General features: G+C 37.5%; 1 protein-coding gene across 1 annotated transcript in view; it reads left to right on the forward strand.

The window, feature by feature from the left end:
- Positions 1 to 4,813: 4,813 nt before the first annotated feature.
- Positions 4,814 to 15,635, forward strand: part of LOC134826212 (inositol-trisphosphate 3-kinase A-like) — a 36,864-nt gene continuing 26,042 nt past the window's right edge. Inside the window, exon 1 of the mRNA XM_063838509.1 lies at positions 4,814 to 5,053. Within this exon, the coding sequence (XP_063694579.1) occupies positions 4,814 to 5,053 (240 nt within the window). The remainder of the gene's footprint in view (positions 5,054 to 15,635) is intronic.

The raw sequence follows: 15,635 nt of genomic DNA on the forward strand, positions 1-15,635 counted from the left end.
CTTAAAGTACTGGTAAACAATATACCAATCTTACTATATATAAAGCGAGACGATATATATATATGGATATATATTATATCCGTGCCATTTTACTGACACCAGGGCATCAACTTTAACGCGACTTTCCGCAAAAACCGTAAAAGATATACAACTGAAATTTTTTTGACTGGGTCAAATGCTTTAATGGCCTTCAAATCAGCATGAAAAAATTAAAAATTGGCCAAGGAATAAGAATTTTAGTGCCCAAAATTTGGACTCCCAAGTGGTGTCAAAAACGCGAATTAAATAGGTAATAATTATTTTATTCTCTCGAGTCTTGACACCACTTTAGGGTAGACGGGTTCCTGCTAGTATATATAATGTAACACTGTTTTTTAATTCTATATCATATAAAATGTTATAAAATGTGACCAGTTATTGATTCACATAGCGATCTAGTGACTATTGACCTCAACGCCCAATAGTTACTTCATTACAGGTTCATTGTTCGGTGTGTTTACATTAATTTCATCTTGTGTACATTAAACAAATCACCCTCCGCAAGCAATCACCCTCCGCAAGCAATCACCCATATCTCCGCTCTGTTTAATCAAACCACTTTCTATTTTATACGGTAGTTTCTTCGTTCTTCTTCTCCGCATCATATTCTCACCACCTTGTTACTAGAGTAAACAACACCACCCTGTTACTAGAGTAAACAACACCACCCTGTTACTAGAGTAAACAACACCACCCTGCTACTAGAGTAAACAACACCACCCTGTTACTAGAGTAAACAACACCACCCTGTTACTAGAGTAAACAACACCACCCTGTTACTAGAGTAAACAACACCACCCTGTTACTAGAGTAAACAACACCACCCTGTTACTAGAGTAAACAACACCACCCTGTTACTAGAGTAAACGACACCACCCTGTTACTAGAGTAAACGACACCACCCTGTTACTAGAGTAAACAACACCACCCTGTTACTAGAGTAAACAACACCACCCTGTTACTAGAGTAAACAGCACCACCCTGTTACTAGAGTAAACAACACCACCCTGTTACTAGAGTAAACAACACCACCCTGTTACTAGAGTAAACAACACCACCCTGTTACTAGAGTAAACAACACCACCCTGTTACTAGAGTAAACAACACCACCCTGTTACTAAAGTAAACAACACCACCCTGTTACTAGAGTAAACAACACCACCCTGTTACTAGAGTAAACAACACCACCCTGTTACTAGAGTAAACAACACCACCCTGTTACTAGAGTAAACAACACCACCCTGTTACTAGAGTAAACAACACCACCCTGTTACTAGAGTAAACAACACCACCCTGTTACTAGAGTAAACAACACCACCCTGTTACTAGAGTAAACAACACCACCCTGTTACTAGAGTAAACAACACCACCCTGTTACTAGAGTAAACAACACCACCCTGTTACTAGAGTAAACAACACCACCCTGTTACTAGAGTAAACAACACCACCCTGTTACTAGAGTAAACAACACCACCCTGTTACTAGAGTAAACGACACCACCCTGTTACTAGAGTAAACGACACCACCCTGTTACTAGAGTAAACAACACCACCCTGTTACTAGAGTAAACAACACCACCCTGTTACTAGAGTAAACAACACCACCCTGTTACTAGAGTAAACAACACCACCCTGTTACTAGAGTAAACAACACCACCCTGTTACTAGAGTAAACAACACCACCCTGTTACTAGAGTAAACAACACCACCCTGTTACTAGAGTAAACAACACCACCCTGTTACTAGAGTAAACAACACCACCCTGTTACTAGAGTAAACAACACCACCCTGTTACTAGAGTAAACAACACCACCCTGTTACTAGAGTAAACAACACCACCCTGTTACTAGAGTAAACAAACACCACCCTGTTACTAGAGTAAACAACACCACCCTGTTACTAGAGTAAACAACACCACCCTGTTACTAGAGTAAACAACACCACCCTGTTACTAGAGTAAACAACACCACCTTGTTACTAGAGTAAAACAACACCACCCTGTTACTAGAGTAAACAACACCACCCTGTTACTAGAGTAAACAACACCACCCTGTTACTAGAGTAAACAACACCACCCTGTTACTAGAGTAAACAACACCACCCTGTTACTAGAGTAAACAACACCACCCTGTTACTAGAGTAAACAACACCACCCTGTTACTAGAGTAAACAACACCACCCTGTTACTAGAGTAAACGACACCACCCTGTTACTAGAGTAAACGACACCACCCTGTTACTAGAGTAAACAACACCACCCTGTTACTAGAGTAAACAACACCACCCTGTTACTAGAGTAAACAACACCACCCTGTTACTAGAGTAAACAACACCACCCTGTTACTAGAGTAAACAACACCACCCTGTTACTAGAGTAAACAACACCACCCTGTTACTAGAGTAAACAACACCACCCTGTTACTAGAGTAAACAACACCACCCTGTTACTAGAGTAAACAACACCACCCTGTTACTAGAGTAAACAACACCACCCTGTTACTAGAGTAAACAACACCACCCTGTTACTAGAGTAAACAACACCACCCTGTTACTAGAGTAAACAACACCACCCTGTTACTAGAGTAAACAACACCACCCTGTTACTAGAGTAAACAACACCACCCTGTTACTAGAGTAAACAACACCACCCTGTTACTAGAGTAAACAACACCACCCTGTTACTAGAGTAAACAACACCACCCTGTTACTAGAGTAAACAACACCACCCTGTTACTAGAGTAAACGACACCACCCTGTTACTAGAGTAAACAACACCACCCTGTTACTAGAGTAAACAACACCACCCTGTTACTAGAGTAAACAACACCACCCTGTTACTAGAGTAAACAACACCACCCTGTTACTAGAGTAAACAACACCACCCTGTTACTAGAGTAAACAACACCACCCTGTTACTAGAGTAAACAACACCACCCTGTTACTAGAGTAAACAACACCACCCTGTTACTAGAGTAAACAACACCACCCTGTTACTAGAGTAAACAACACCACCCTGTTACTAGAGTAAACAACACCACCCTGTTACTAGAGTAAACAACACCACCCTGTTACTAGAGTAAACAACACCACCCTGTTACTAGAGTAAACAACACCACCCTGTTACTAGAGTAAACAACACCACCCTGTTACTAGAGTAAACAACACCACCCTGTTACTAGAGTAAACAACACCACCCTGTTACTAGAGTAAACAACACCACCCTGTTACTAGAGTAAACAACACCACCCTGTTTACTGTTACTAGAGTAAATAACCGACCTGAACTTTCCAATTCTGCACTCAAACTTTTTTAAACTCATAAATGCTGCATAACTTTATGTAACTAAATCATCATTAAGTACACTTAATCTATAGTTGAATTATGTTCTCTATTTTCATTAGATAACTAGGTAAATAGTTTCTACCCCCCCCCCCCCCTCTATACATGTACTAAATTGTTCGCATAATGCGGCAAAATGCGGCCACTCCTCAAGCTTTCATGCTGACCAAAATACTCCTTTTAGAAGTCAACATGTTGCTATTTTCCCACAGCTTTCACTTCAGCGCTTAACTTCATATTTAAATTTTAAATGGAAATTAAAGATTACCGTCATATGCTCTACGTGGATTGAACTATTTGCATAAATGTCAATTAAACCGTGAAATGCTGGATCAGAGGGGGGTATAAGACGTATCTACTACGTCAATCTACGTATAACTTACCAGTGCAGTACCTTATATGGGCATCACGTGGGTGTGTTACCCTCCGCAAGCAATCACAAATACCAGTGAGCTGTCAGAGCCAATCAGAACACCACCTGTCATCTTGAAACTATAGTTAGTTTCTCAGATTAGGACCTGACATTCTACCAGCTTTCATACCTCTAGTCTCTAGTCTCTACTTGCCATTCTACCAGCTTTCATACCTCTAGTCTCTAGTCTCTACTTGCCATTTTCATAAGTTTATGTTGTCATTCTCGTTGGCTTTTATTTTATGGTGTATCGCGATGTTGATCTTTATGTAGACTAGCAGGAACCCGTATAACCCTAAAATGGTGTCAAGACTCATGAGACTAAAATAATTATTACCTATTTAATTCGCGTTTTTGACACCACTTGGGGGTCCAAATTTTGGGCTCTAAAACTCCTATTCCTTGGCCAATTTTTTATTTTTTCATGCTGATTTGAAGGCCATTAAAGCATTTGACCCAATCAAAAAAGTTTCAGTTGTATATTTATACTTTTACGGTTTTTGCGGAATGTCGCGTTAAAGTTGATGCCGTGGTGTCAGTAAAATGGCACGGATAAACACATCCATATATATCGTCTCGCTTTATATATAGTAAGATTGTTTCTTAGCTTGTTTTCAAATGAATTAACAGCAGATCATTTACAGTCGGTAATGATAAAATTCTTTTATTGAACTGAGTTTTGAATTGAGGCCTTTAATTTTTGTGATATCCAAGTTTATTAGAATATTGGCTTCAGTTTGTGCTCCTTTTGTTTCGGTTAACTCCTGGCGTAGTAGTAGTAGTACTACTACTACTACTACTACTACTACTACTTTATACTACTACTACTACTACTACTAGTACTACTACTACTACTACTACTAGTACTACTACTACTACTACTACTACTACTAATTTAGCGCGGGAGTGCTGTATGTTAGAAGAAAGCAACGTGTGCACGAAGAAGAAGAGAGTACTTTAGAAGGAGAGTTGTACTACTACTTTAGTAGTAGTACAACTTTAGTAGTAGTACTTGGAGATGCGCAATGCAACACCTCCTCGCCTGCTGTTTTTGCCAATCTAAGAAAGAGAAAGAGAAAAACCGGGGGTGTAGTCGTACTGGAGAGGAGCCGCAACAGGAAGGGGAGCCCGCCCCCCGACCCAGCCACACCCCACCTGATAGTGGTCCCAGAACACGTACCGGCAGCACTAAGTCTAGACAGGGAGAGAAGGGGGAGAAGAGACACAACACTCATACAGATACTGGGACACCGTTTGGTTACCAGGTAGGTTGCAGGAGTATTGGCTATACTGGCACTGGAACTGAGTTCCTGCCAACTTAACAGTACCAATTATCAACATTCTGCTGACTGACACACACACACACACACACACACATGTATAATACACTATCAATATACATTATACACTACGTTTAATACACTATCAATATACATTATAGACTACGTATAATACACTATCAATGTACATTATATACTATGTATAATACACTATCAATGTACATTATACACTATGTATAATACATTATCAATGTACATTATACACTATGTATAATACACTATCAATGTACATTATACACTATGTATAATACACTATCAATGTACATTATACACTACGTATAATACACTAGATTATATACACTGTAATATGCTGTTCCCTCTTTGTGTTGCCCCTAACTAAAAGTTTAAGAGTGCATTGTTCCAGTGGAGACTCAGTCTACAAGGCACTCTCTTTTTCAACTGCTTTTTGTGTTTGTTTTTATGTTTTCAGTTCCATCTGCTTACTCCTTCATAAATATAATGGTCCTTCATACGGTCTATAAAATATAATGGTCACAATTAACTAGTAATGTGTTTTACTGTGTGCTACAAGAGGGAGACTAGTAATGTGTTTTACTGTGTGCTACAAGAGGGAGACTAGTAATGTGTTTTACTGTGTGCTACAAGAGGGAGACTAGTAATGTGTTTTACTGTGTGCTACAAGAGGGAGACTAGTAATGTGTTTTACTGTGTGCTACAAGAGGGAGACTAGTAATGTGTTTTACTGTGTGCTACAAGAGGGAGACTAGTAATGTGTTTTACTGTGTGCTACAAGAGGGAGACTAGTAATGTGTTTTACTGTGTGCTACAAGAGGGAGACTAGTAATGTGTTTTACTGTGTGCTACAAGAGGGAGACTAGTAATGTGTTTTACTGTGTGCTACAAGAGGGAGACTAGTAATGTGTTTTACTGTGTGCTACAAGAGGGAGACTAGTAATGTGTTTTACTGTGTGCTACAAGAGGGAGACTAGTAATGTGTTTTACTGTGTGCTACAAGAGGGAGACTAGTAATGTGTTTTACTGTGTGCTACAAGAGGGAGACTAGTAATGTGTTTTACTGTGTGCTACAAGAGGGAGACTAGTAATGTGTTTTACTGTGTGCTACAAGAGGGAGACTAGTAATGTGTTTTACTGTGTGCTACAAGAGGGAGACTAGTAATGTGTTTTACTGTGTGCTACAAGAGGGAGACTAGTAATGTGTTTTACTGTGTGCTACAAGAGGGAGACTAGTAATGTGTTTTACTGTGTGCTACAAGAGGGAGACTAGTAATGTGTTTTACTGTGTGCTACAAGAGGGAGACTAGTAATGTGTTTTACTGTGTGCTACAAGAGGGAGACTAGTAATGTGTTTTACTGTGTGCTACAAGAGGGAGACTAGTAATGTGTTTTACTGTGTGCTACAAGAGGGAGACTAGTAATGTGTTTTACTGTGTGCTACAAGAGGGAGACTAGTAATGTGTTTTACTGTGTGCTACAAGAGGGAGACTAGTAATGTGTTTTACTGTGTGCTACAAGAGGGAGACTAGTAATGTGTTTTACTGTGTGCTACAAGAGGGAGACTAGTAATGTGTTTTACTGTGTGCTACAAGAGGGAGACTAGTAATGTGTTTTACTGTGTGCTACAAGAGGGAGACTAGTAATGTGTTTTACTGTGTGCTACAAGAGGGAGACTAGTAATGTGTTTTACTGTGTGCTACAAGAGGGAGACTAGTAATGTGTTTTACTGTGTGCTACAAGAGGGAGACTAGTAATGTGTTTTACTGTGTGCTACAAGAGGGAGACTAGTAATGTGTTTTACTGTGTGCTACAAGAGGGAGACTAGTAATGTGTTTTACTGTGTGCTACAAGAGGGAGACTAGTAATGTGTTTTACTGTGTGCTACAAGAGGGAGACTAGTAATGTGTTTTACTGTGTGCTACAAGAGGGAGACTAGTAATGTGTTTTACTGTGTGCTACAAGAGGGAGACTAGTAATGTGTTTTACTGTGTGCTACAAGAGGGAGACTAGTAATGTGTTTTACTGTGTGCTACAAGAGGGAGACTAGTAATGTGTTTTACTGTGTGCTACAAGAGGGAGACTAGTAATGTGTTTTACTGTGTGCTACAAGAGGGAGACTAGTAATGTGTTTTACTGTGTGCTACAAGAGGGAGACTAGTAATGTGTTTTACTGTGTGCTACAAGAGGGAGACTAGTAATGTGTTTTACTGTGTGCTACAAGAGGGAGACTAGTAATGTGTTTTACTGTGTGCTACAAGAGGGAGACTAGTAATGTGTTTTACTGTGTGCTACAAGAGGGAGACTAGTAATGTGTTTTACTGTGTGCTACAAGAGGGAGACTAGTAATGTGTTTTACTGTGTGCTACAAGAGGGAGACTAGTAATGTGTTTTACTGTGTGCTACAAGAGGGAGACTAGTAATGTGTTTTACTGTGTGCTACAAGAGGGAGACTAGTAATGTGTTTTACTGTGTGCTACAAGAGGGAGACTAGTAATGTGTTTTACTGTGTGCTACAAGAGGGAGACTAGTAATGTGTTTTACTGTGTGCTACAAGAGGGAGACTAGTAATGTGTTTTACTGTGTGCTACAAGAGGGAGACTAGTAATGTGTTTTACTGTGTGCTACAGAGGGATCCTTATGTGTTTTACTTTCTAAAAACAGTAATTGTTTTATTGTAAAACCGAAAGATAATTTTCTGTGAGCCACCAAATGAATTTAAAAAATGTGTTTTTACGTGTTACAGAAGGGGTAAGTAATTTTTTCTTTGAAAAATAGAATGAGTTTCTCTGGGTGCAGTTTTCAAAGTAGAAAAGTTTTTCTTCTACTAACGAAGTAGTTTAAAGTGTGTTTCTTTCTACAAGAGGACTAGTTATGTTTAAATGTTGCTCCGAGGGAACAGTAAGTGTTTCTATCAAAAAGTGAACGTTTTTTCTCTGGACAGAGGAAGACTAAAGTAAGGTTTTACATGTGCCTACAAGAAAGAAGATAGTATCGTGGTTTTACTGTGTGACAGGAGGGGACAGTTTTTTTAAAATGTTGAAATTACAAAAGAGGCCCCGTATTTTGACCTTGTAACAGTATGTGTTTTACTGGTGCTACAAGAGCCCAGGACTATAATGTTGTTTTACGTTCTACAAGTTACAGTATGTTACTGTGACCTCAAGACTTGTAAACTTACTACAGAAGACTGAATGTTTCTTGGGCTGAGGAAATTTTTTTCTTTCAAAAAAAAAAAAAAAAAAAAAAAAAAAAAAAAAAAAAAAAAAAAAAAAAAAAAAAAAAAAAAAAAAAAAAAAAAAAAAAAAAAAAAAAAAAAAAAAAAAAAAAAAAAAAAAAAAAAAAAAAAAAAAAAAAAAAAAAAAAAAAAAAAAAAAAAAAAAAAAAAAAAAAAAAAAAAAAAAAAAAAAAAAAAAAAAAAAAAAAAAAAAAAAAAAAAAAAAAAAAAAAAAAAAAAAAAAAAAAAAAAAAAAAAAAAAAAAAAAAAAAAAAAAAAAAAAAAAAAAAAAAAAAAAAAAAAAAAAAAAAAAAAAAAAAAAAAAAAAAAAAAAAAAAAAAAAAAAAAAAAAAAAAAAAAAAAAAAAAAAAAAAAAAAAACAAGAGGGAGACTAGTAATGTGTTTTACTGTGTGCTACAAGAGGGAGACTAGTAATGTGTTTTACTGTGTGCTACAAGAGGGAGACTAGTAATGTGTTTTACTGTGTGCTACAAGAGGGAGACTAGTAATGTGTTTTACTGTGTGCTACAAGAGGGAGACTAGTAATGTGTTTTACTGTGTGCTACAAGAGGGAGACTAGTAATGTGTTTTACTGTGTGCTACAAGAGGGAGACTAGTAATGTGTTTTACTGTGTGCTACAAGAGGGAGACTAGTAATGTGTTTTACTGTGTGCTACAAGAGGGAGACTAGTAATGTGTTTTACTGTGTGCTACAAGAGGGAGACTAGTAATGTGTTTTACTGTGTGCTACAAGAGGGAGACTAGTAATGTGTTTTACTGTGTGCTACAAGAGGGAGACTAGTAATGTGTTTTACTGTGTGCTACAAGAGGGAGACTAGTAATGTGTTTTACTGTGTGCTACAAGAGGGAGACTAGTAATGTGTTTTACTGTGTGCTACAAGAGGGAGACTAGTAATGTGTTTTACTGTGTGCTACAAGAGGGAGACTAGTAATGTGTTTTACTGTGTGCTACAAGAGGGAGACTAGTAATGTGTTTTACTGTGTGCTACAAGAGGGAGACTAGTAATGTGTTTTACTGTGTGCTACAAGAGGGAGACTAGTAATGTGTTTTACTGTGTGCTACAAGAGGGAGACTAGTAATGTGTTTTACTGTGTGCTACAAGAGGGAGACTAGTAATGTGTTTTACTGTGTGCTACAAGAGGGAGACTAGTAATGTGTTTTACTGTGTGCTACAAGAGGGAGACTAGTAATGTGTTTTACTGTGTGCTACAAGAGGGAGACTAGTAATGTGTTTTACTGTGTGCTACAAGAGGGAGACTAGTAATGTGTTTTACTGTGTGCTACAAGAGGGAGACTAGTAATGTGTTTTACTGTGTGCTACAAGAGGGAGACTAGTAATGTGTTTTACTGTGTGCTACAAGAGGGAGACTAGTAATGTGTTTTACTGTGTGCTACAAGAGGGAGACTAGTAATGTGTTTTACTGTGTGCTACAAGAGGGAGACTAGTAATGTGTTTTACTGTGTGCTACAAGAGGGAGACTAGTAATGTGTTTTACTGTGTGCTACAAGAGGGAGACTAGTAATGTGTTTTACTGTGTGCTACAAGAGGGAGACTAGTAATGTGTTTTACTGTGTGCTACAAGAGGGAGACTAGTAATGTGTTTTACTGTGTGCTACAAGAGGGAGACTAGTAATGTGTTTTACTGTGTGCTACAAGAGGGAGACTAGTAATGTGTTTTACTGTGTGCTACAAGAGGGAGACTAGTAATGTGTTTTACTGTGTGCTACAAGAGGGAGACTAGTAATGTGTTTTACTGTGTGCTACAAGAGGGAGACTAGTAATGTGTTTTACTGTGTGCTACAAGAGGGAGACTAGTAATGTGTTTTACTGTGTGCTACAAGAGGGAGACTAGTAATGTGTTTTACTGTGTGCTACAAGAGGGAGACTAGTAATGTGTTTTACTGTGTGCTACAAGAGGGAGACTAGTAATGTGTTTTACTGTGTGCTACAAGAGGGAGACTAGTAATGTGTTTTACTGTGTGCTACAAGAGGGAGACTAGTAATGTGTTTTACTGTGTGCTACAAGAGGGAGACTAGTAATGTGTTTTACTGTGTGCTACAAGAGGGAGACTAGTAATGTGTTTTACTGTGTGCTACAAGAGGGAGACTAGTAATGTGTTTTACTGTGTGCTACAAGAGTGAGACTAGTAATGTGTTTTACTGTGTGCTACAAGAGGGAGACTAGTAATGTGTTTTACTGTGTGCTACAAGAGGGAGACTAGTAATGTGTTTTACTGTGTGCTACAAGAGGGAGACTAGTAATGTGTTTTACTGTGTGCTACAAGAGGGAGACTAGTAATGTGTTTTACTGTGTGCTACAAGAGGGAGACTAGTAATGTGTTTTACTGTGTGCTACAAGAGGGAGACTAGTAATGTGTTTTACTGTGTGCTACAAGAGGGAGACTAGTAATGTGTTTTACTGTGTGCTACAAGAGGGAGACTAGTAATGTGTTTTACTGTGTGCTACAAGAGGGAGACTAGTAATGTGTTTTTACTGTGTGCTACAAGAGGGAGACTAGTAATGTGTTTTACTGTGTGCTACAAGAGGGAGACTAGTAATGTGTTTTACTGTGTGCACAAGAGGAGACTGTAATGTGTTTTACTGTGCGCTACAAGAGAGACTAGTAATGTGTTTTACTGTGTGCTACAAGAGGGAGACTAGTAATGTGTTTTACTGTGTGCTACAAGAGGGGAGACTAGTAATGTGTTTTACTGTGTGCTACCAAGAGGGAGACTGTAATGTGTTTTACTGTGTGCTACAAGAGGGAGACTAGTAATGTGTTTTACTGTGTGCTACAAGAGGGAGACTAGTAATGTGTTTTACTGTGTGCTACAAGAGGGAGACTAGTAATGTGTTTTACTGTGTGCTACAAGAGGGAGACTAGTAATGTGTTTTACTGTGTGCTCCATGAGGGCAGACTAGTAATGGGTTTTACTGTGTGCTACAAGTGGAGACTAGTAATGTGTTTTACTGTGGCTACAAGGGGACGACTAGTAATGTGTTTTACTGTGTGCTACAAGAGGGAGACTCGTAATGAGTTTTACTGTGTGCTACAAGAGGGAGACTAGTATGTGTTTTACTGTGTGCTACAAGAGGGAGACTAGTAATGTGTTTTTTCTGTGTGTACAAGGGAACTAGTAAGTTTTTATTGGGGCTCAAGGGGGGCTATAAGTGTTTTATGTGTGCTACAAAGGGAGGGGCAGAAATGTTTTTACTGGTTACAAAAAGGGGGTAGTAATGGTTTTGTGTGACAGAGGGGACATAAAAGGTTTTTTTCTGGGCTCAAGAGGGGCTATAAGTGTTTTCTGTTCCCCCGGGGGGGTTAGGGCTGGTTCCCGGGGCTAATTGTTTCCGTGCAAGGGGCTGTTTTTGGACCCCGGTTTCTCAAAGGGGCTTTGGACTTTGGGCCGGGGGCTTAATGGTTTTACTGTGTGCTACAAGAGGGAGTAGTTGGGGTTTTCTGTTTCTCAAAAGGGGGGGTTTAGTAATGTGTTTTACTTGGCTACAAAGGGAGATAGTAATTTTTTATGTGTTAAAAAGGGGGGGACATAATTGTTTTACTGTTTTTACAAAGGGGACATAATGTGTTTTTACTGGTGAAAAAGGGAGAAATTTTGTAATGTGTTTTATGTGGTACAAGGGGAGACTAGTAAAGTGTTTTCTGTGGCAAAGAGGGGGGTATAATTTTTTTACTGTGGTACAAGGGGGACTAGAATGGTTTTACTGTGGCTAAAGAGGGAAAAATATGTTTTTACTGTGTCTACAAAGGGATATAATGTTTTTACTTTCTAAAAGGGGAATAGAAATTTTTTTACTGTGTGCCCAAGAGGAAACTAGTAAAGGTTTTTCTGTGGCAAAGGAACTAAAGGTTTACGGGTGCCAAGAGGGAGATAGTAATGTGTTTTACTGTTGCACAAAAGGGGAAAAAATTTTTGGTTTTTTTCTTTGTAAAGAAGATAGTAATGGTTTTACGTTTAAAAAAAAGAATTTTTTTTGTTGAAAAAGGGGGGGGAAGAAGTTTTAATTGCCCCAAAAATATTGTGTTTTACTGGGTTTACCAAAAAACTAAATTGTTTTTTGGTAAAAGAGGGGAAAGTTGTTTTCTGGGGACAAAGGGAGTTTTAAAAAAATGGTTTTCTTTCCCAACAAGAGGGGGAAAAAGTGTTTTCTTTCCCCCGGGGAGAAGTAGTTTTTAAAAAAGTGTTGGGTTTTTTTCTCGAGGGAGAAGATTTTTCTTTCAAAAAAGGGCCGTTTTTTTCCTGGGAAAAAAGTAAAGTGTTTTCTTCAAAAAAGGAGACAGTCTTTTTTCTTGTGCACAAAAAACTTTTGTGTTTAAAAAAGGGGACACCGATAACTAGAAAATTTTTTCTTGGAAAAAAGGGAGAAATATAAGGTTTTTCTGGTTTTTGATGGAAGTAAAAGTGTTTTCTGTGGGAAAGAGGAGACTATAATTTTTGGTTTTAAAGGTCTAATTTTTTAAAGCCAAGCTTAAAAAAGGTTTTACTTTGCTACCAAGGGAAAAATCCCTTCCCTTATATTGGGGTTTTTACTGTTTTTTCGGGGGAACATAAATTTTTTTACTTTAAAAAGGTAAGAGTGAGACTAGTAATGTGTTTTACTGTGTGCGCTAAGAGTGAAACTAGTAATGTGTTTTACTGTGTGCGCTAAGAGTGAAACTAGTAATGTGTTTTACTGAGTGCGCTAAGAGTGAGACTAGTAATGTGTTTTACTGTGTGCTACTAGTAGGCTATCCATTATTGGTATGAAATCTTTTATCTAGATAAACAGATAAAGATTTAGGTTTTATCTAGATAAAACCGATAAAACCGATAATTTTTCTGTTGAAGGCCAAAGCCAAAATGTTTTCCAAATTTCGCAAAAACTAATTGTCGACTTTTATTACTGTTTACCAGTAATCTTGCTAAAGTACCATTTCCTTTCTTTTGAAAATATTAGAGCATCAGTTTTCTTCTCCGGGGAGCAGAAGTGCACCAGTTTTCTTCAAAACAGTAGACCAACGGTTTTCTTCTCCTAAGAACAGTAACGCAATAGTTCTCTTCAAAACAGTAGACCACTGGTTTCCTTCTCCTGCGAACAGTAACGCACTAGTTCTCTTCAAAACAGTAGACCACTGGTTTCCTTCTCCTGAGAACAGTAACGCACTAGTTCTCTTCAAAACAGTAGACCACCGGTTTTCTTCTCCTGAGAACAGTAACGCAATAGTTCTCTTCAAAACAGTAGACCAAGGGTTTCCTTCTCCTGAGAACAGTAGTGCACCAAATACCAATTCTCCTCGAAACAGTAAAGCATTTAAAGTGATTCAGTGAACCGTTTTCTTATCCTGTCGATAACTTGGAGCAACAGATTCCTTCTCCTGAAGACAATGTTTCACGCCCAGAACACTTACGGAATTCAATTGAGTGCCCTGCCGGTATTTTTGACTCTTGTTAACAGTAACATGCTCGTTCCTGTCTCCAGAATGGTTGTAAGGTAAAACGCCAGCACCCTCAAGAGAACAATGTCAATAACCTTCTCTGGATTTCTACAGTTCATACAGTTCTACAGTTCCATAGGTATACAAATGTAAATAAACCTCTTAAGCTCACATCTAAGTAAACTACCTCTTCTATCATACTAGAAGACGTTTGGGACTGTTTCTTGGATTACTTGGGAAGGCAAAAACACTAATATTTCTTTACAATTTTACGGTATTGTGGCAGTATTTTCGGTAATATCTAGTGAATTTTTATACCGATAAAAATATGTTTTATCTAGATAAACAGATAACTTTTTTAAACGAATTATCGGAGATAATTATCGGTTACGATTATCGGAGTGGATAGCCTAGCTACTAGTAACAGATGATTTGGAGGCTCTAAAGGCACAGCTTCAGATTATGGAACCTTTTCCATTCAATGGATTGATTATTCATTATATTGATTAATTAAGAGATCTAAGGGAAAACTAACTAACATATCCTTCACTTGAGATTAGAGACTACAAAATGTAGCATAACAAGAAAGAAACTGAAGGACAGAATAATAAGTTAAATTAATTTAAACTCTGTAAATTAGTGTAAAATGTGTAAGGCTTATATATAATATATATCTTGATCTATGGTGGTTGATATAATATATAATTGTAACGATAATAATATACAGTGTAGAGGTATAAGCCCAGTAACTAATATCTTAATATACCTATGCGTACCTAATATGTCACAAATATTGACAAATTGTGCTTGTTAGTTTACTACCGGTCACAGTAAATCTCACTTCATTGCTGTTTCTTATTGTTCTGACTTCTGAGTCTGACATATTATGTTTATTCTTTAATTTCCACATATTAAGATGTTGAAGACCCCTCCCCTCTCATCGAGTGTATACCGATTTCTCAACGGATTATCGAAGGCATAATAAATAAGAGCAACTCCCAATTTTCTTTTGTCCAAATCGGGCATTTTGTGATTTAGCAGAAGGGCCTTTTTGAGGCTCCTTCCTTCCTTTCTATCTTGAATGACAGCAAAGGCCAGGCGACAAATAGCTATCCTTGCATTGTTGAACTAGAAGTCTCACTTTTAATTTGGATAATTAAAAAATTAGTACGTGATTAAGCAAGTCACCGTAAACTTCATATGTCTAATTTAAAGGAGAAGAGTAAGCAGGCTCTAAGTAAATTGCCAGCAGGATTCTTGGAATTGGATAAGTATTTTAATTATGAAATATGACTCTGCAGTCTGGATATGCTGGCTTGTTATCTTCATTATCTTCATTCTCTGCTGTTTTATGTTTCAATTTATTGTGAGAATGGCTCACTGTAGTCTGTACCTCTTAATAAATGATTTCTCGTGCGTTTAGCTAATATTTAAGATATATTTAAGCTATAGTTAAGCTATATTTTAAAGCTAAAGTTAAGCTATAGTTAAGCTATATTTAAAAACTATATTTTAAAGCTATATTTAAGTTATATTTAAGTTATATTTAAGTTATATTTAAGTTATATTTAAGTTATATTTAAGTTATATTTAAGCTTTATTTAAGTTATATTTAAACTATATAGTTAAGCTATATTTTTTCTATTCACACCCTTTTGTAAAAAGGTAAAGAGGCAATAGTGAAAGGTTACGAATGATGAAAATTTTAAATCGTGAAAAGGAGGGATTTTGGAGATCGCGGTAATCGGGTTTAAATATGTTGTAGGTACTTCCGCCACACTTTGTCGTAGAGACGCACGCTAATTTATCCAACGCGAATATTTAGCACGTGCGATAATGCCTTCTGTGCACGTGCGAAA

The sequence above is a fragment of the Bolinopsis microptera genome, chromosome 1, assembly GCF_026151205.1.
Source record: "Bolinopsis microptera isolate Bmic1 chromosome 1, MBARI_Bmic_1.0, whole genome shotgun sequence".
NCBI lineage: Eukaryota > Metazoa > Ctenophora > Tentaculata > Lobata > Bolinopsidae > Bolinopsis > Bolinopsis microptera.